A 20,064-nucleotide genomic window follows, 5' to 3' on the forward strand; every position below is an offset into this window, starting at 1 on the left:
TGCAATTCTTCTTCTTTTTCTTCTTCTTCTACTACTACTACTAAAAGAAGATGTAGTTCTTCCCCTGAGCAAGGCAGTTAACCCACTGTTCCCCAGCCGCCGAGACGTGGATGTCCATTATGGCAGCCCCCCACCTCTCTGATTCAGAGGGGTTGGGTTAAATGCGGAACAGACATTTCAGTTGAATGCATTCAGTTGTACAACTGACTAGGTATCCCCCCATTCCTTTAATTCTATAATGCTGAAAATAGTCTAATAAAAATAGTCATATATAGGGCTTATATAGTGCTCTGTAATGTCAGATACGGGTATGGGTGTGATATCAAGACTATCAGACTATCATTGGTCTTCCATCTTTCAAGGTGAGGAAGTGAACACTTTACCTGTGTATGCTGTGGCTGTGGTATGCCTTTTTAACCTCTATATCACTAGGGCCCAACTCCTCAAATCGAGCTGCATCTTGGCAGAGATGGCTTTACCTCTTACTTCTTCTATCCCACCGCATCACTAGAAGAGGGACCTGCTGGGAAACAATCAACACATTTCTCTCAGATCTGAGTGATTCTCGACAAATCAATACTCCATGCTGGTCTACTGTGAACACGAGAGGCTTTGGCCCTGCAGGTATCAGAGAAGGAACATTTGTTGTCACCTTGCCTTAAAAGCACCTCATAAGTACACATTTCCCTTTTATATTTCTATCCAGTTCTGGACATTTGTAGGCTGGCAAATCTGGGTTCTCCAAGGGTAGGCCTATCAATGTCTGTGTGTTGAGTCTATGTATACTGAACAAAGATATAAACACAACATGTAAAGTGTTGTTCCCATGATTTACGAGGTCAAGGAAAAGATCCCAGAACTTTTCCATATGCACAAAAAGCAAATTGCTCTCAAATTCTGTGCAGAAATGTGTTTACATCCCTCTTAGTGAGCATTTCTCCTTTGCCAAGATAATCTACAGTAACCACCTGACAGGTGTGGCATATCAAGAAGCTAATTAAACAACATGATCAATAACAAAGGTGTTTACCATAAAATGTTTACCAAGTGGGACATCCTGTGAAATGTTTTGGTGGTCCACATCAGGGCCTGCTCTAGCATTTTGGGATACCTAAGTGATACCCCCACCAAGCGGGCACATTTTTTGTGTGTCCTCTCTTGACGGCGGAGAGAACATTTTACGTTTTACACATTTTGCCATGGGGCGGATTTTTTTGCTGCAATTTTATAACAAATTTCATGCAATTCAAATAATTTTACTTATAAAATTTAAAAAAAAATCAGTTTTAAAGCAAGCTTTCTGCAGAATGACACATTTTGCCATGGGGCGGAGAGAACATGTTGCCCTTTTATAACATATTTCATGCAATTCTACTTAATTTGCCATGGGGCAGAGATACATTTTTGCAGTTTTAAAGCAAATTTCATGCAATTCTACACATTTTGCCATGACGTATGTCATGTTAATGATATATGAGTGAGAGTAAGGAGGTCAGAGCCCCTGGGCACATGCCCTGCGTGCCCGGTCAGTATTCGGCCATGATTAGTTTAGACAACTGAAAAATCTAAAATAGTTTTGCTGCCATGTTTCCATTGACCCATTTTTATTGGACAAAAGCAATGTCGCAAAAAATTCATTTCGATATGTGTAATGGCAATTGCAGATATAGCAGAAATGTTCTAGAGATCGACAACACTTTTATACATTCGACAGGGGTGGATTTTTCATTTGTTGAGCTTTCTTTATTTGCAACAAATGATGATGTAAATATTTTTTTCAAAGAAATTATGATTGCTGAATCATTTTGAAGGTACGCAGGGCACGTGATGTCATCCCGTAACTTTAAAACTCCACTCCACATTTAATTCTAAATGCCTACAGCTAGCGAAATTGCCTTTTTTTTAACTATACAAATAATGTTTCTTTGCAGAACAGATCTACAGGAGTGCAGGTTTCACCATGGCACCGACCGTGACTATACGTTGGCACATGGGAATTATTTGAATATGTCAAATATTTGTCAATTATTGCATTCTAACCATGCTTGCTTTCACGAGCTACCTGAGACATGAAACAGATTTGTGGAAGGGCATAAAGACTGTCGCTAATTAATTAATGCGCCAATTATTAAAACCCAATGGTCACTCTGACAGAGCTCCAGATTTCCTCTATAGAGATGGGAGAACCATCTCTGCAGCACTACAGCAATCAGGCCTTTGTGGTAGAGTGGCCAGACAGAAGCCACTCCTCAGTAAAATGCACGACAGCCCGCTTGGAGTTTGCCAAAAGGCACATAAAGGACTCACAGACCATGACAAACAAGATTCTCTGGACTGAGCTGTTTGGCCTGAATGCCGAGAGTCTTTAGGTGCCGTTTGGTAAACTCCAAGCAGGCTGTCATGTGCCTATTACTGAGGAGTGGCTTCCATCTGGCCGCTACCATAAAGGCCTGATTGGTGGAGTGCTACAGAGATGATTGACCTTCTGGAAGGTTCTCCAATCTCCACAGAGGAACTCTAGAGCTCTGTCAGAGTGACCATTGGGTTCTTGGTCACCTCCCTGACCAAGGCCCTTCTCTCCCAATTGCTCAGTGTGGCAGGGCAGCCAGCTATAGGAAGAGTCTTGGTGGTTCAAAAGTTCTTCCATTTAAGAATGATGGAGGCCACTGTGTTCTTGGGGATCTTCAATGCTGCAGAATGTTTTTGGTACCCTTACCCTAGATCTGTGCCTCGACACAATCTTGTCTCAGAGCTCTACTGACAATTCCTTTGACCTCATGGCTAGGTCCAGTTGTAGAAACATCTCAAGGACTATCAGTGGTAGTAGGATGCACCTGAGCTCAATTTCAAGTCTAATAGCAATTGCTCTGAATACTTATGTTAATAAGATATTTCTGTTTTTTTATTTTTAATAATTTCACAAAAATGTCAAAAAACCTGTTTTTGCTTTGTCATTATGGGGTATTGTGTGTAGATTACTATTTAAAAAAAATATTTAATAAAAGTTAGAGTAAGGCTGTAGTGTAACAAAATGTGGAAAAGTCAAGGGGTTTGAATACCTTCCAAATGCGCTGCATGCATTTCAATCCTCGGTCTTACTATAGGGCTTTAACTCCCCAAATTGATGCAAACAGAGAGCTGCATCTTGGCAGAGATGGCTTTACCTCTTACTTCTTCTATCCCACCGCATCACTAAAAGAGGGAACTACTGGGAAACAATCAACACATTTCTCTCAGATCTGAGTGATTCTGGACAAATCAATACTCCATGCTGGTCTACTGTGAACACATGAGAGACTTTGGCCCTGCAGGTATCAGATAAGGAACATTTGTTGTCACCTTGCCTTAAAAGCACCTCATAAGTACACATTTCCCTTTTATATTTCTATCCAGTTCTGGACATTTATAGGCTACCAAATCTGGGTTCTCCAAGGGTAAGCTTATCAGTGTTGCCTTTGTGTTGATTCTATGCATTTTTTCACAAATACAGGGCAATATTCAGGATAACAGAGTAAACTTACTTGAATAATAGAAAAAAAACTACAAAAAACGAAGTAAATAAAATTAAAAAGTATACACATGTACAGACTATGATATGTAAGCAAATTCACTCTTGTAAACAATGCAATTTGCCATTTCTGTCAGCATATGACGTCATGAAAACTGACCGGTCCGCTCCACAAAGAAAATTAAATGTTTCAAAAAATATTTTTTTTCTAAAATAAATCTGGCTTGAAATCAATCATTATCTTTGTTGAAACGGAAGGTAGTCCAAAGTAACCTTTGCAATAAGTAGCCTAGTATAAGTTGTATCCATAAATATAGGTTCATGTATTTCAATGTCATTTGTGAATGGTTATATACGTAGTTGTTATGCCACATTTTAGAACCTCGCTCAGCTGTTTACCAGTAAACGTTTGTCATATGGGACTTCCTACTCTTAAAAGTTTTGGTGGTCAACATTGCCAGATGAAATCATCTTGTTAAAATATTATGAAACACCTGCCTTTTGTGTCAATAACAATAAGATACATTGTAATCTCTATAATCTCAAATGAATTAAACAAACATTTGAGGAAGGTCTATGAATTTTATTTGGTGCATATAATGACATCAGCACATAGGCTACGAATATTTGGCCATGACCTAGGCCTACATTTGAGGGCCAATTCTCCAGAGTAGTGGGACATAATATACTATAATTTTTGTTGTTGTATTTTACCCCCTTTTTCTCCAAATTTCAATTATGTTCTTGTCTCATTGCTGCAACTCCCGAAGGGGCTCGGGAGAGGTCGAAGGTCGAGTCATGCGTCCTCCGAAACATGACCCATCAAACTTCGCTCCTTAACACCTGCCCGCTTAACCCGGAAGCCGGAAGCCTCCTTGTGTCGGAGGAAACACCGTTCAACTGACGATCAAAGTCAGCCTGCAGACGCCCGGCCCGCCACAAGGAGTCACTACAGCGAGATGAGCAAAGTAAAGCCCTCCCGGCCAAACCCTCCCCTAACCTGGACGACGCTGGGCCGATTGTGCACCGCCCTATGGGACTCCCGATCACAGCCAGTTGTGACACAGCCTGGAATCGAACCCGGGTCTGTAGTGACACCTCAAGCACTGCAATGCATTGCCTTAGGCCGCTGCACTACTCGGGAGGCCCCGGGACATAATATACTGATCAAAAAATATAAACGCAATATGCAACCACTTCAACAATTTTGCTGAGTTACAGTTCATAAGGAAATCAGTCAATGGAAATAAATGAATTAGGCCCTAATCTATGGATTTCACATGACTGGGCAGGGGCGCAACCATGGATGGGCCTGGAAGGGCACCGGCCCACCCACAGGGGAGCCAGGTCCAGCCAATCAGAATGAGTTTTTCCCCACAAAAAGGCTTTATTACAGACAGAAATACTCCTCAGTTTCATCAGCTGTCCAGCTGGCTGGTCTCAGACGATCCCGCAGGTGAAAAAACTGGATGTGGCGGTCCTGGTGGTTACACGTGGTTGTGAGGCTGTTTGGATGTACTGCCAAATTCTCTAAAACGATGGCTTATAGTAGAGAAATGAAAATAACATTCTCTGGCAAAAGCTCTGATAGGCATTCCTGCAGTCAGCATGCCAATTGCAAGCTCCCTCAAAACTTGAGACATCTGTGGCATTGTGTTGTGGCCATTTATTGTCTCCAGCACAAGGTGCACCTGTGTAATGATCAGGCTGTTTAGTCAGCTTCTTGATATGCCACACCTGTCAAGGGGGTGTGTCACGCCCTGGCCATAGAGGCTTTTATTCTCTATTTTGGTTAGGCCAGAGTGTGACTAGGGTGGGCATTCAATGTTCTTTTTTCTATGTTTTTGTATTTCTTTGTTTTTGGCCGGGTATGGTTCTCAATCTGGGACAGCTGTCTATCGTTGTCTCTGATTGGGAACCATACTTAGGTAGCTCTTGCCCACATGGGTTTTGTGGGTAGTTGTTTTCTGTATAGTTAGTTTCCTTACAGAACTGTTTGTTTTCCTCTTTGTTATTTTTTGTTCTAGTGTTCTGATTTTAATAAAATATCATGAACACGTCTCACGCTGCACCTTGGTCCAGTCATTCACAGGAAGAGGATCGTTACAGGGTGGATTATCTTGGCAAAGGATAAATGCTCTCTAGCAGGATTGTAAACACATTTATTTCAGCTCATGAAACATGAGACCAACACTTTACATATTGCAATTTTTGTTCAGTATAGATGCCCAATTGTTTTGATAATAAATAACTGAGTAGGGTATAATAATAATGTACTGCTTTTAGCAACGCCTGTTACAGCTATTCTGCGAAGTAGAGCCTTGAGAGCATTATGCATCTAGTATAATATATTAAACAAGGTAGCCAACACACACATTTAGGTTAACTATATTAGTCAAAATGAAATCAAATTGTATTGGTCACATGAGCGGAATACAACAGGCGTAGACTTTACCGTGACATGCTTACTTACAAGCCCATTCACAACAATGCCGAGTTAAAAAGTAAGACAAATGCTAAAAAATTCAATAAAGGAAATAGTAACACAATAAAATAACAATAACGAGGCTATATACAAGGAGCACCTGAACCGAGTCAATGTGCAGCGGCACGAGGTAGTTGTAGGTACATGTCGGTAGGGGTAAAAGTGACTAGGGAATCAGGATAGATAATAAGTGCAGGCAGTGTGTGTAAAGAGTATGAAAGTGTGTCTGTGTGACTGTGTGTGTTTGGCGTCAATATGCATGTTTGTGTATGTGTGTGTGTTGTAGTGTCAGTGTAGTACATGTGAGTGAATGAAGTCTAGTGAGTGTGCATAGAGCCAGTGCAATATAATCAGTGCAAAAAATATATACAAATGTAAATAGTCCAGGTAGCCAATTGATGAACTGTTCAGGAGTCTATTGGCTTGGGGTTAGAAGTTGTTCTGCCGTGCGGCAGCAGAGAGAACAGTTTAGGACTTGGAGGGCTGGAGTCTTTGACAATTTTTAGGGCTTTCCTCTGACACCATCTGGTATAGAGGTCATGAATGGCAGGGAGTTCGGCCTCAGTGATGTACAGGGGTGTATTCATTCCACCGATTCTGTTGAAAAACATTTCTTAAACGGAAGCAAACGGAGCAAAACGGGGATAAACATACCTGAATTTGTCCAATTGAAATTCTTGTTTGCAACTATTGGACTAATGATTATACCCTAGATCAGCTAGATGCAGGAAGGAGTGTACAAGGAGGTATTGAATGTATCGCTGTCTGTCCATGTGTTACTGTCTGTCACCTCAATTTTTTCTCTCGACCTGTGTGCACCTACGTTGTAGACTTTAATTCGTAGGCTAAGTTGTAGCAACCTCATGATGGGTATAGGGAAAATCTGATGGGTATAGGAAAAGTATCATGTAGTAGCCTAAACCTATGGTTGTTACATTGAACTGGGTGAATGGAACATGAATGACAGTCGTCCAACATGCTGCAATAGAAGTAAGGACATGCTCATGAAAAAAAACATCACCAACTGCCGACGGTTTGCACCATGATAGGTCCTTCGGGGTGTGGACACAGAGGAACTGAGGAACTTGAAGCTCTCAACCCGCTCCACTACAGCCCTGTCGATGTGAATGACAGCCCTGTCATTCACATCCACTACAGCCATGTTGATCGTTTCCTGTAGTCCACGATAAGCTCCTTTGTCTTACCCACGTTGAGGGAGAGGTTGTTGTCCTGGCAGTGCGGCTGTCTCATCGTCGCCGGTGATCAGGCCTACCACCGTCATGTTGTTGGCAAACTTAATAATGGTGTTGGAGTCGTGCGCAGCCACGCAGTCGTAGGTGAACAGGGAGAACAGGAGGGGACTAAGCATGCACCCCTGAGGGGACCCCGTGTTGAGGGGCAGAGTGACAGATGTGTTAAACTACCATGACAACCTGGGGTAGCCTGTCAGGAAGTCCAGGATACAGTTGCAGAGGGAGGTCTTCAGTCCTAGGGTCCTTAGCTTGGTGATGGCACTGTGGTGTTGAACGCTGAGCTGTAGTCAATGAACAGCATTCTGAAGTTGGTGTTCCTTTTGTCCAGGTGGGAATAGGCAGTGTGGAGTGCAATAGAGATTCCGTAATCTGTGGATTTGTTGGGGCAGTATGCAAATTGAAGTGTGTCCAGGGTTTCTGTGATGATGGTGGTGATGTGATACATAACCAGCCTTTCAAAGCATTTCATGGCTAAAGATGTGAGTGCTACAGGGCGGTAGTCATTGAGACATGTTACCTTAGCGCTCTTTGGTGCAGGGACTATGGTGGTTGGCTTGAAACATGTACATATTACAGACTGGGTCAGGGAGAGGTTGAAAATGTCAATAAAGACACTTGCCAGCTGGTCAGCATATGCTCTGAGTACGCGTCTTGATAATCCGTCTGGCCCTGCGGCCTTGTTTAAAGGTCTTTCTTACATCGGCTAGGGAGAGCATGAACAGCTGGTGCTCTCACGCGTGGTGCAGTGTTGCTTGCCTAGAAGCGTTGAGCCAGTGAAAGAATAGTTATTGTCAAGGTATCAAGAGGAATATAATGTTTTATTGTCCAACTTATCATTAATGGAATACAATGTGTTATTGTCCAAATTATCATTAATGGAATGGAATATGTTATTGTCCAACTTGTCATTAATGTCAAATAAGGTATAAATGTAATGTTTTACAACAAAAAGTATCTCCATTCAAATGTGATAGATGTGGGCTGGGATCAGCTATTAATTTCTATCTAAGCAGGAAAACAATATCTTCCTCTAGTTGACATTCAGCGTATTGCTTCTCCCCTAATTATGATCAACCAACAGTAGATCCGACCCACTGCCCCCTTCTGCAATTAGTTTGTATTAGACAGTGAATGACTAACACTCCCTGTTGACATGAAAACTCAATGAAGTGATTCTTTCAATGACGTTCACTGCAAGAAGTCACTCCTGGCATCTGAGGCTGCCGTTGCCAGCTTGGCCAGAGAGAACATTACAGGCAATGATAGGCTCATATTGTATTTATTGTTGGGAGGGGGCATCAGACAAAACAAACACGTGGGAACCAGTAGAGTAAAAACATTTGTGCTCATTCTCCTGCCTCTCAAACTAGAATGATATTTATAAGGCTTTACTCTGCTGTGGTAGTGGTGTGGCTTGGGTCCAGATGGGTGCTATAGGCATGATTTGTATCTGGTTTATTGAGATTGAGTTCCACCTCCACCTCCTCTTATCCATCCTCAGGAGACTTCTAATGCACTGACACCAGTGGGGAATCATTTTTTTCGTTACAATCTATTTAGCAATGATTTATCGATCGCTGCCTCTTCCCTCATAGAAAATTACCAATCCTTTTTGGGAAATCAGATTTTCACGCCTTTCATGAGAATGTGGTTATGGTGCAGGTCCCAGGGGTGGCTGGGGGAGGCTGGGGTAAGTTGACTTTAAACTCCCATGGTGCTGTGTGGCTCTCTGGGCCTTTCAGTCGTGATAGTGGCAAATGTAACGTTGGCCCAGTGATACCCCTCTCTATTTCCCTCTCTTTTTTCCCCCTCTGCACAGCTGTCTGAGTTTGTAATGTTTTGTTTTTTAAATTAAATCTAATTGCAGATTTTGGGTACATGCAGACTACAGTAGATATTGGAATTAACATGAAGATGAAGTTACCTTCTTAAAGTTGATACATTGCTGTGTCATTAAGCCGGTTTTGAGCAGATCTACAGTATGTAGTGTAGGTTAGACCTGTTCTGTAGAATCCTGAGGGAGATGCGTTTCGAAATGACCAGTCATATGTCACACTGGTAAAGGTAAAGGTAAAGGTAAAGGTAAAGGTAAAGGTAAAGGTAAAGGTAAAGGTAAAGGTAAAGGTAAAGGTAGCTTTCCCCTGCTCAGATGTTGCATGCACCAACCAATCTGGTGCCGTCGGGCACCAGATTGCTATATCATATGATATGGTTAGCTGATACATAAAATACCTATCCAGGTATCGTAAGATCTGGTCAGCAACGTCTGAGCAGAGGAACACGACCAAAAGCTTGTTGCATTTTCCACAGGGAAAGCTTCCCCTGCCCTTGTAGGAGGAGTCAGATTAGACACAGCAAAAGCTTTGATGCTCCAGAATGTCAGCACTGTGGATTGATGTAACAAAAAAACACACTCCTGGCCAATCAGGTTATTTTATTTGTTGTGGATCTGCTGTGTCTCCTGGTTTGCAGGCTTCAAAGAACTCTTTTTAATATACAGTCTTTGATAGTCTTCGGCCTGCGCTGATCCATTATGGCATGGCATTTTGGAGCGGTTTTTTTATTTTAGTGGAGGTAGGGAACCTTAATCATTGATTATTAATGAGAAATATGAAAGAGAGACGTACATTTTCCTTTTGGATGGTTTAAACGGTCATTCTGGGAAAAGTCGTCCTATTCCATTCAGAGAATAATGTGCTTACGGGAGAGATACCTTACATTAAATTTCAAGTTAGCCATCCGTTCACTGTATGATACCGGTATCACTTGATGAAGAAATCTTAATGAATTGCACTGGAGTCACATGTCTATAAAGGATAAGAAAGCATCAGAGCATATTTATTGAAAATACTGTATATTTGATATTTCACTTGACCTTTTTTCAGTTATTTATTTATATAGTTTTGTCTTAACATGGGAATAGCTGGACACTACTGTAAAAGCCGCCCAGTGCACAACAGACGTGCCATAGTGGGGGAATGGGTGGATAAACAGTATGTTTCCCTACCCTAAGGGGGAGACAAATCATCATCACTCATAGCACATGCAGCATGCCATAGAGGTGCTGGATGGGACATTATACAATACCTCTGGGGCGTAGGGTGCATTATCCTTCCATTTCACCAGCATTATCCTTCCACCCGCCAGCATTGGTGACAATGACATCACTCGTTTTTGCTGAAGCATATTCTCTTTTAACGCTCCTTGTATAGGCATTTGTTTTTCTAAATCTCAGAGGATTTCTCACTGTAACTTCTCACAGACAACTTCTCACTGTAACTTCTCACAGACAACTTCTCACTGTAACTTCTCACAGACAACTTCTCACTGTAACTTCTCACAGACAACTTCTCACTGTAACTTCTCACAGACAACTTCTCACTGTAACTTCTCACAGACAACTTCTCACTGTAACTTCTCACTGTAACTTCTCACAGACAACTTCTCACTGTAACTTCTCACAGACAACTTCTCACTGTAACTTCTCACAGACAACTTCTCCGTGTGCTTTTTATTATTATTTGGAGACTAACTTTCTTCAGGTGAAAAGAAGGGCTTATTTACCCTGCATCTTGTACTCAAACACTGCACACAAGTGTAACCACTCTGCTATCTCCTCGGGGACATCAATTGTGATCTAAATGTAAGCAACACATATTCTGCCACAAAGAATGATCTATTCTTAACTTATTGACAAGTGACTGTGAGTATGTCAATGGCGCCTTAATAAAAGAAGACAATAGTTGTCATACTGAATCAGTTTATAGATTTACTGTCAAATACCTGGATATGATAGCTTTGGAACAGGGTAGAACGAGGCAACTTGCAGAAAACAAATAGCCACTGTAAATTGCCCATTTCTTTTTGCGTTTAGACCATTTATAGACTATTCATTTCAATTGTGTAATGTGTTATAAATTAGGAGTATTCACTTATAATTGTCAAATAATTATTGTCATAATATTATGTCAGAACTTACTCGATTCTGAAGGCCAGGCTATATGTTTGACACCGAACAGGGTGCAATTATTATTCTTATTTTTACCACCATTTGTATCCTTGTTATTACCATTTACTCTTATTATTTTTATTATTCTTAACATTACTTCATTATCATTCTCTTCCAGCGTCCAGAGCCTTGAATTTCGGTTGAGCTGAGCGTGGTCGACCAAGGCAGAAGTCCCTTGCTCAGGGGGACAATGGTATTAAGGCCATTAGCTATTAGCATGGATATCTGATGAGCGCTGAGGGCTCTGTGCTGACCACCTCTTTCATGGACACTGAGGGTAGGGACGGAGGAGTGGGAGGGACGGAGGGGTGGGAGGGACAGAGGGGTGAAAGCCAAGTGCTTTTCCCTGTTCCTGCACTGAGGCCATGGGGACTAAGGCAACCCCACTCCCCCCTACTCACCCCACTCCACCCCTAAGCCCCCACACCAAACACACCCATTCCCACTTCGGCTAAAGAGCTGCACCCAGAGCCCTTTTTTTATCATGTAATTAACAGCCTATCCTCCAGCAGACTTAGAGGCCAGTGGAACTGATGATTAGAGCTGTGATCTCATTCCCACCACTTGTTTAGAGTCTGTCAGGAAGAGAAATGCCAGCATTACCAACACTCCTTATATGATGAAAAGAGGAAAAGGGAAAGAAATGGAATGATGGACAGATCTGGACCCTGCCTTGATCTAAACGTCCATTGATTATTATTCTATTTCTCATCATAACTGGTGGGGGAAAGATTCCCCTTTCTCTTAATTTTTCCCACATTCCAACAAAAGGCACTACCTTCATTTTTATTCTATTTTAAATGTTGTCTTGTGAACTCTCATGCCCCGGTGAAAATTACATTGTGAAATTTCAGCACCGCCCGCGTTCCCTGCTGCTGTCCCTCTGAGCTTTCAAACAGCCGACAGACTGTGAAGAATAAATAATAAAAAACTATTGATTATTTTGATGACTGCAAGATTCAATTAGGTATTAATTTTGCCCTCCAGTGGACCTATCAAGCGACTCAAAGGATAGGAGATGGGAGGTGGGGGTGGGCCCAAATGGATGCAGAGAGAGCGTAAGACCAGCCTCAGACAGAGGGGAAAATGTGTTTACCTCGCCAGGCAGAGAGGTGCATTTATGCTCAGAGTTCCATATTTAAGTGCTCCACCAATGAAGCCCTGATGACAAGCGACATTGTTACCAGGGATATGAGTATTGACCAGCCGGCTCGCCTTTGGATGACAGCTACTATTTCCATTGATGAACATTTTCATAGATTATCATGTCATATCAAAGCCCCCCCGATTCCTCTGATGAGCGCATTAAAAGAGCCCCTCTGGGCAGGAAAACATCGACCACCCTGGCAGGAGTGGGGGTGGTGGTGTACTGGCGCAGGGGCAAGGTTGACCCCCCTTTCCCTCTTGCCATACATGCTGGTCACCTGTCCCCATCTCCAACCCATTTAGACTGAATGTTCTTGTCCATAAATAAGGCAGCGTGAGTGGGACAGAGTTTTACCTCTCTGTGTTGCTGCGGTTCTTTGTGTGTCTCAGAGCAGGAGGGAGGGGGAACAGTCTGAGGTGACACGAGGGAGAGGAGACACAGGAGAGGCAGAGAGAGAGAGAGGGAGAGAGAGAGAGAGAGAGAGAGAGAGAGAGAGAGAGAGAGAGAGAGAGAGAGAGAGAGAGAGAGAGGGAGGAGAGAAAGTAGAGTTGACATCTCCAGTGCTTGTCTTGGAAGCAACCTCAGGCTTGAAACCACAGTGGCTATTCAGATGCAACAAGGTCGAGGAAGCTGTTTCTGTTTTGTAGCAAGCATCATGCACTAGCTGGTCTCTGCTCTGTGGTGGCGAGCATGTTTTAATTGGTTTCTGTCAGATTTTTTGGACATTCAGAAGATAATCTTTCACGCTTTTTTTGTCATTTAGTGGAGCTTCATTTAGGTATGTATGCATTTTGATGGTTTATTTATTTTGTGCACTTTTAGATAGTTGCACAGGTTACTTCATTACAATATACATTACTTTGATAATAATTCATTGACAGTCATTCTAATTCCCTCCAGTTTATGGTGGTTGGTGTTTTGTAAAAATGTGAGACATTGGAATTTCAAAACGTAATTTGGGGAGGACCTATGATATGCCGTGATCTATTCCTGCTCTTGATTGGAAGAGGCCTTAATCGTTAGCTGGTTGCCTCTGACTAATGCAGAAGAATAAGGACACCTTTGACTTCTTGCTCTTACTGAAAGTATCGTGCAGGCTTTACCTTTGAGAAATGAATAAACTGTCTACATAGATGTTTTTTTTTGTAATAGCAGATACATCTTTAGCAATTTAATTTCTAGGTACAGTATGCGTGTACAGGATGAGTGTAATGGAGAACTTGTGACACGTCTGTTCTGTTGATATTATCGAGCCTGGAGAAGTGTGGAGAACCTTTAAGGCTGGAAGGTATAATGGCAAAGTCATACGAACCTTAGCCGCTCTTCACTGGGCAGGCTGCAGCCAGCAATATCAGCGGGAGCAGCACCAGTCTCAGATACAAGAGCGAGCGCTAGAGAGCGAGAGAGGGAGGGGAAAGGAGGGAGAGAGAGTGATGAGTGAGCGATAGAGGGGAGACACCGGGATAGAGAGAATGGGAGAGTGAAGGGGGGTAGACAGAGAGAACAAGCCGGCGTAGAGTAGTGTGCTGCGAGGCAAATCTAACCACGTTGTTCTGTTGTTTTCCCCACCTGGGCTCCCCAGCTCCCTCCACGATCCGATGATTACAGGGCAGCTGAGCAAACCGCTGCTCTCCCTGCGCAGCGAGATGAGCGTGGCGGAACTCCGGGCCGAGGACAAAGCGGCCACCCCAGATAGCGAGCTCAACGACGAGTCCCTGCTCCTGTCCTCCGAGGCCAGGGACAGAGAGGACATTCCCAACAAGCTCTATGGTGAGTCCATGGACAGGACAGCTCTCGGTCTCTCCTCTCCCTTCGGGGACTGGTTGTGGCACGAGAGGCCAATGAAAGGCTGTCTGAGACCAGGTGCTGCTGGAGCAGGTGCTAGACGACTGTGATAGACCTAACTAAGTTGAGGTGCAGGGATTCGGGGAAGAGGTCGATGCAATAGGGTTGGTTGCCTGAGTTGTAGTATTGTAGAAGACAAGTTATTTAAGTGAGTTTTCAAGTGATGTGGTGTTTTACATGTTCATTATGTCGTCATGACTATTTTCACTGGAAATATAAGTATATATATATATATATACTTATATATATATATATATATATATAAATATAAGTATATATATATAAACGGTTTGGTATTTTGTTATGAGTCTTGTGCTCATTGATTAATTGATTTATCTTTAGAAGTTTATCTTGAGAAGTTTAGGTGTGGTAACATTTTCAAATAGAATGTTGTGAGAGTCCCCATCAGGTGATTATTCAAATATCACACTTGGAGTTGTTCAAATATCACACTTGGAGTTGCAATGTGCCTTTAGGCATAGGCATACACATTTAGGAATTAGTGTTTGTATAGTTTACATAGATTAGATTGGTAGGACAGACGAAAATATTTGTGACAAGTGACCCTTTGAAAATAAGCATCTATGGCTGCGTTTACACAGGCAGCCCAATTCTTTCATTTTTCCACTAATTGGTCTTTTGACCAATCACATCAGATCTTTTTACATCAGATCTTTCTCAGAGCTGATCTGACAGGTCAAAAGACCAATTAGTGAGAAAATAAATCAGAATTGGGCTGCCTGTGTAAACGCAGCCTATGTTTTGGAACGTGGCGTTTTATATTTTGTTGCTTGTGTGGAAGTGAAAAGTGTGAAAGTTGTGACAAAATATGCAAAATTAGAGAGAATGTTAGGCTATATTGTATAAGGGTGAAAAAATGCCTATGAATTGAGCAAGTGGTGAGGATCTCTGGCTTTGGTTTTGGTTTGTGAAATGTGCTCGTGCTTGATTATCTCTGCAGTGGTGGATGATCACAATGTATTCTTATGTAAGCAACTAACAATTGTTTTTGTTGTAGTCCAATGGCAAATAACGGTATGAAGATGAATTGATATTTATTAAAAGTATATACAGTAAACACATTTAAATAACTTAATATAACATTAGCAATTTAGACATTGAAATGATGGTCAAATTAATAATTGTTGGAAAATGGCCTATAGTTCTTATAGGGAATTACATTTAAATACTACAATTAGAATATTAAGAAATACTAATTAGTAAGAAATGGATGTAATTTTAACAGATAGAAAATATGTATTTATCCATCTCTCTTATTCATTTCATGTTCAGGTTCAATTACAGTTGTGACCGAGTTAATTAATATGCTTTTAGTTAAACTAATTTACTTATCCAGGCAGTCTAATTTAATCCCAGGTCATAACAATGAATCAATAGGTCTAATGAGATTAAAACGTGTTTTATAATGAAACTATAAAGGTCATAACACTATGTCTAATATTGACTGCTGTAACATGTAGATTCAGCCTCAAAGTAAAGCTTGTACACAACCTCAATTATTTCAACTTGTTTGTTTGGATTTTCCTCAGATCCTTTTTGATGGAAGAATTGGCATTCAGTTTTTAGTCAATGCGGTCACAAAAATAATTCAAACACATTCAGTCACTCACTAATCCTTACTTACACCAAATGATCACTCAGTAAATGTTTGGCGCCATCAAATTTATGTGTAATAAAAAACAAAAACATGTAGCGATTCCAACATTGATATGGGTAATACGGATCTAAGATATGCATTTCTGCTTTTCAAAAAGGCACCACATAGGCCTCCTTTTTTTTCTTCTTCTACCAATTCTCTCAGGTGTTGCAATTAGAATGTTTTCATTAAATGACCTAATAGAACCGTGGAGAGGCTAAAGTTGACTTTTTTGTTCTACTGTGCGGCAGGTGTGGGTGATGGGAGGGGCTATGATGTGGTCTATTTAAGACCACATTTTACTCTGTGCTTTCATCAAAGGCTATTTCATGGTACAGTACTTTTAGACTTAGTACACATCTGAACATGCTTTTAAGGTTATGAGTCAGTACTCAGCCGTTAAGGATGTAATAACGTCTATTTCTGAAAATGCCCATGGACATCAGTGTAAAAGATTATTGACAAAAATTCCATGAACCCCCCTTCAAATTACAGTAAATGTCGGCGTGTGCAGAGAGGCTTTTAGTGGTCTGAAGAGATATGCGAACTTGTGGAATTACAAGATAATGGATTTAATATGTTTTCATGAAAGAAAACAAATTGAATTGTGTCTTACAGATAATATTGATACAAACTACTACAGTACTACTTATACGTGATTATATTGGTAGGAAAATACATACTCATATTAACGTACTACATTATAAACATAATAATGATAGTATTATAGTAATACAAAAAAAAGACACATTGTTCTGTAACATAAACATCCTATGAAAAAGTAGTACCAAAAGAACAAATACTAAGTTATGTACACACAGACTCTGACGAGAAGAATGCAGTCATCATATGGCATAATTGTAGATTATTCTATTTGGCCTTACAGTAATGTATGTGTAAGGTTTGATGTGGGTTTATAGGTGGCAACAGAGCGTAGGCTACCTCGAGCTCAGATTATACCAGAAAAACAGAAAAATATTGATGTATTATACTCACCATACATATACACAAAACATATTAAAAAACCATTTGGATTCTGCATTTGGCCTGCACTTAGCTACAATACCTTAACTCCTTTTCTATTGAAACACTGTCAGCACAACAATACATACCATTTTTACATCTCATTTACTTTTACGTGTCATGATGCTTTTTTTATTTGGCAATATTGTGACTTTCTCCCCCATACGTGTTAGTTAAGGGAACGGGGTGCGCTTCCTGAGAGAAAACATTGAGCACGTGTGTTACAACCCACTACACAGATGTACTGCACTCAGTGCTAAGACTTGGAGGCATTACGATAATGCAGAAAAGAGATGCTATCTTTTCTCATTTATGTGTGCTGCCTGCTGCCAAAAAACACAAATATATCACGTTAAAACAAGTTGAGTTTCTAATAATCACTGTATAATCAGGGCTATAATCTCCTTTTGGATGAATTCCAATGATCAAGTGCAGGAAATCACTTACCCTCGTTAGTACAGATAACATCTGGAGTGACCCATTGATGGTGACGTCCTCCAACACCATTGGTGCCCAAGAGGAGCAATGCTCTAACAGTCTACCTGTAACACCAATCATAAACAAGGCCGTGTTACATTGGACATAAAAAGACGAGAGAGGCGTTGGTTATTGCTAAATGAATAATCCATCAGACGACAGCTGTCCTGTTATGATAAAGCATACAGTAGCCAGGTACTGTATGGTGTGTGTTTTTGTGTGTCTGTACAGGTTGTGTGTTTTGGGACTAGACATGTGAGTGGTGCAAAGGGGACGACAGTGTGTAGCCTGGCAGTGTTGTGTTCTGTTGTTGCCACAAAGCACCACTTGGCTGAACTTCTGAGAAGTATTTTGGGGGAAGGTTCTCCAAACAGCCTCACGTCCTGATCAGTGTACGGCTCCAGCTGTCATTCAAATGAATTTTTTAGGATATCCCAGGGCTAGGCTCTCCAAAACAGAGACTAGGCTAACAGGTAGCTCATTCATCTCAACACTGTTGCAATTCTCTGTAATAAGCATCAAGCCTTCTTTCACTTCACCTTCAGACTCCTGATAACAGCTGAAGCCCATTAGTCCATGTTTGTTTGTTCTCTCTCTATCTCCCTCCCTTTATTTCTGTATCTCTCTCACACACACACACACACACACACACACACACACACACACACACACACACACACACACACACACACACACACACACACACACACACACACACACACACACACACACACACACACACACACACATTCAATTATAGACCATTTCTGCTGAACAGACTGCAATGATAAAAAATATTTTCTAAATGAGAAATGACATCCTTCATATTGCAATGCACTTTTCTTAAACGGCAGTTGTTATTGTTATAATACTGTATTTAACATAAATTGCAAAATGATAACAGTTATGTAAATGTTATAAATACAGTGGTGGTTTTTGGTAGAGGATGTCTTGATATGTGACTGGCCAGAGTTGGTGTCTCTTGTGGGGCTGATGGAGGAAGGCATGACTCTGCCCATAGGCTGTGCCTGGGGTGTGCCCTCAGAACCACTGCTCCTCCCGGGAGACTTGGCACAGCGTAGAGGCAGTCAGGACATGTGGTTGCCAGGCTACCCAGCCTCCTTGCTCCAGCCAAACGCTACAGTCAGGAGATGAGGGGGGAGGGAGGGAGGGAGGGAGGGAGGGAGGGAGGGAGGGAGGGAGGGAGGGAGGGAGGGAGGGAGGGAGGTCAACTCCTCTCACGAAGCTGCAGGCCACAGGGCAAAGTGGATGACAGGAGGATGGTTGCTGCTCACAAACAAGAAAAAGTGTAATGTTAAGCCAAGGTTGTACTGTATCTTTGTGCACACGTTTGTTTATGCATGTTTAGCCTATGTTACAGGTATGTGAGGTATGAAGAGTCCATGCTATCTTATCAGCCTCCTTTAGTCCCCTTTGCCGTAGACTACAGAGGCATGTACTCGAGGTTAAGGATGGATACGTATCTCTTTACGATGGCCGAAGCAAACTTTTATAAATGTGCAGGTTTTATTAAGGAGATTGATTATACTTTGAATTTCTTCATCAGAAAAAAATAATATTGAAGACTCCAAGTTGTGGTTTAAATGTTTGATCATGTATGTGGATGTCCAATGCTCCAGCGTTTCCCTCTCCAATCTATTGTTGTGTAGTTTTATGTGTCCAAGTAAAAAAAAAAGTGGGATGTTGAGAGAAATCCTGACTCTTAAGATTGTGTTACATTTTTGACCCCAGTTTATTAGCCAAGCTATGATTGTCCATGTGTCTCAGCACTATACTCAGGATTCCATTATGTACTGAATCATAGTAAGTTCAGCTCCGTGAACAAACCCCTTCTGGATAATGGTCATTAAGCTACTAATATGAGTCGTTTCAGATACTTTTGATTTGGTTAAGAAGTCCCAAGCCACCAACCTAACATATTAGACAAAATCCACAATATTATTTGCTGTTGATGGACTTCCAAACTTTTTGTGACGCAACACTTCACAATGTTCGTTGATGATTTAACCCAGAACAGCACAATTTATAGTTACTTTGGTGGGTGGGGTCAATGTAGCCTACATGTGACAATTGTCCCCTGTCACCTAAGCTAAAGACAGGCCTTATGAATAACCAGACAGTGATTAAGTCAACCATTTACTGAGAAAAGCACATGTATTAATTGCAATCATGTGTGGATAGGTGATGTCCATTTGATTGTTGATCACCTGTAAAGAGGGTTATGGAGATTGGTTTCAGTGTGCAAAACCTTTCGTGGTGCGTTGCCCAACATTTCCCTTTCTATTCAGGCATGCAGCGATCAGATGGTACAACTAAACTGTGATCACGTTTAACTATTAAAACGTTAAGGTTGAGCTAAAATAATTTTTGAACAACATCTTCGTTTATTGAAGAGGTCCATTTCCTGGTTGTAGTTGCGACGGTCAAATGTGGCGATTGAAGAGGGCGTAGAGTATTGAGAGTTACGGGGAATGCGGAAGTAGCATTTTCCTGTGGGGACCTTCGAGTATGTGTATAATCTGAAGATATTTCCATTGTAATTCATGATACTGAACGTTATTTGATCATGATGTGAAGTGTAAGGTTCCCGTTGGTCAGATGCATGATGGATAGTGGTTAAGAACGTTGGAGCCAGTAAC

At 41.4% G+C, this 20,064-nt stretch overlaps 1 protein-coding gene across 1 annotated transcript in view; it reads left to right on the forward strand.

Moving 5' to 3' along the window:
* Positions 1 to 13,892: 13,892 nt before the first annotated feature.
* Positions 13,893 to 20,064, forward strand: part of LOC109900187 (POU domain, class 6, transcription factor 2) — a 92,051-nt gene continuing 85,879 nt past the window's right edge. The window contains exon 1 of the mRNA XM_020495893.2: positions 13,893 to 14,172. Within this exon, the coding sequence (XP_020351482.1) occupies positions 14,001 to 14,172 (172 nt within the window). The 5' untranslated portion in view covers positions 13,893 to 14,000. The remainder of the gene's footprint in view (positions 14,173 to 20,064) is intronic.

Source organism: Oncorhynchus kisutch, linkage group LG11 (genome assembly GCF_002021735.2).
Source record: "Oncorhynchus kisutch isolate 150728-3 linkage group LG11, Okis_V2, whole genome shotgun sequence".
Taxonomy (NCBI): domain Eukaryota; kingdom Metazoa; phylum Chordata; class Actinopteri; order Salmoniformes; family Salmonidae; genus Oncorhynchus; species Oncorhynchus kisutch.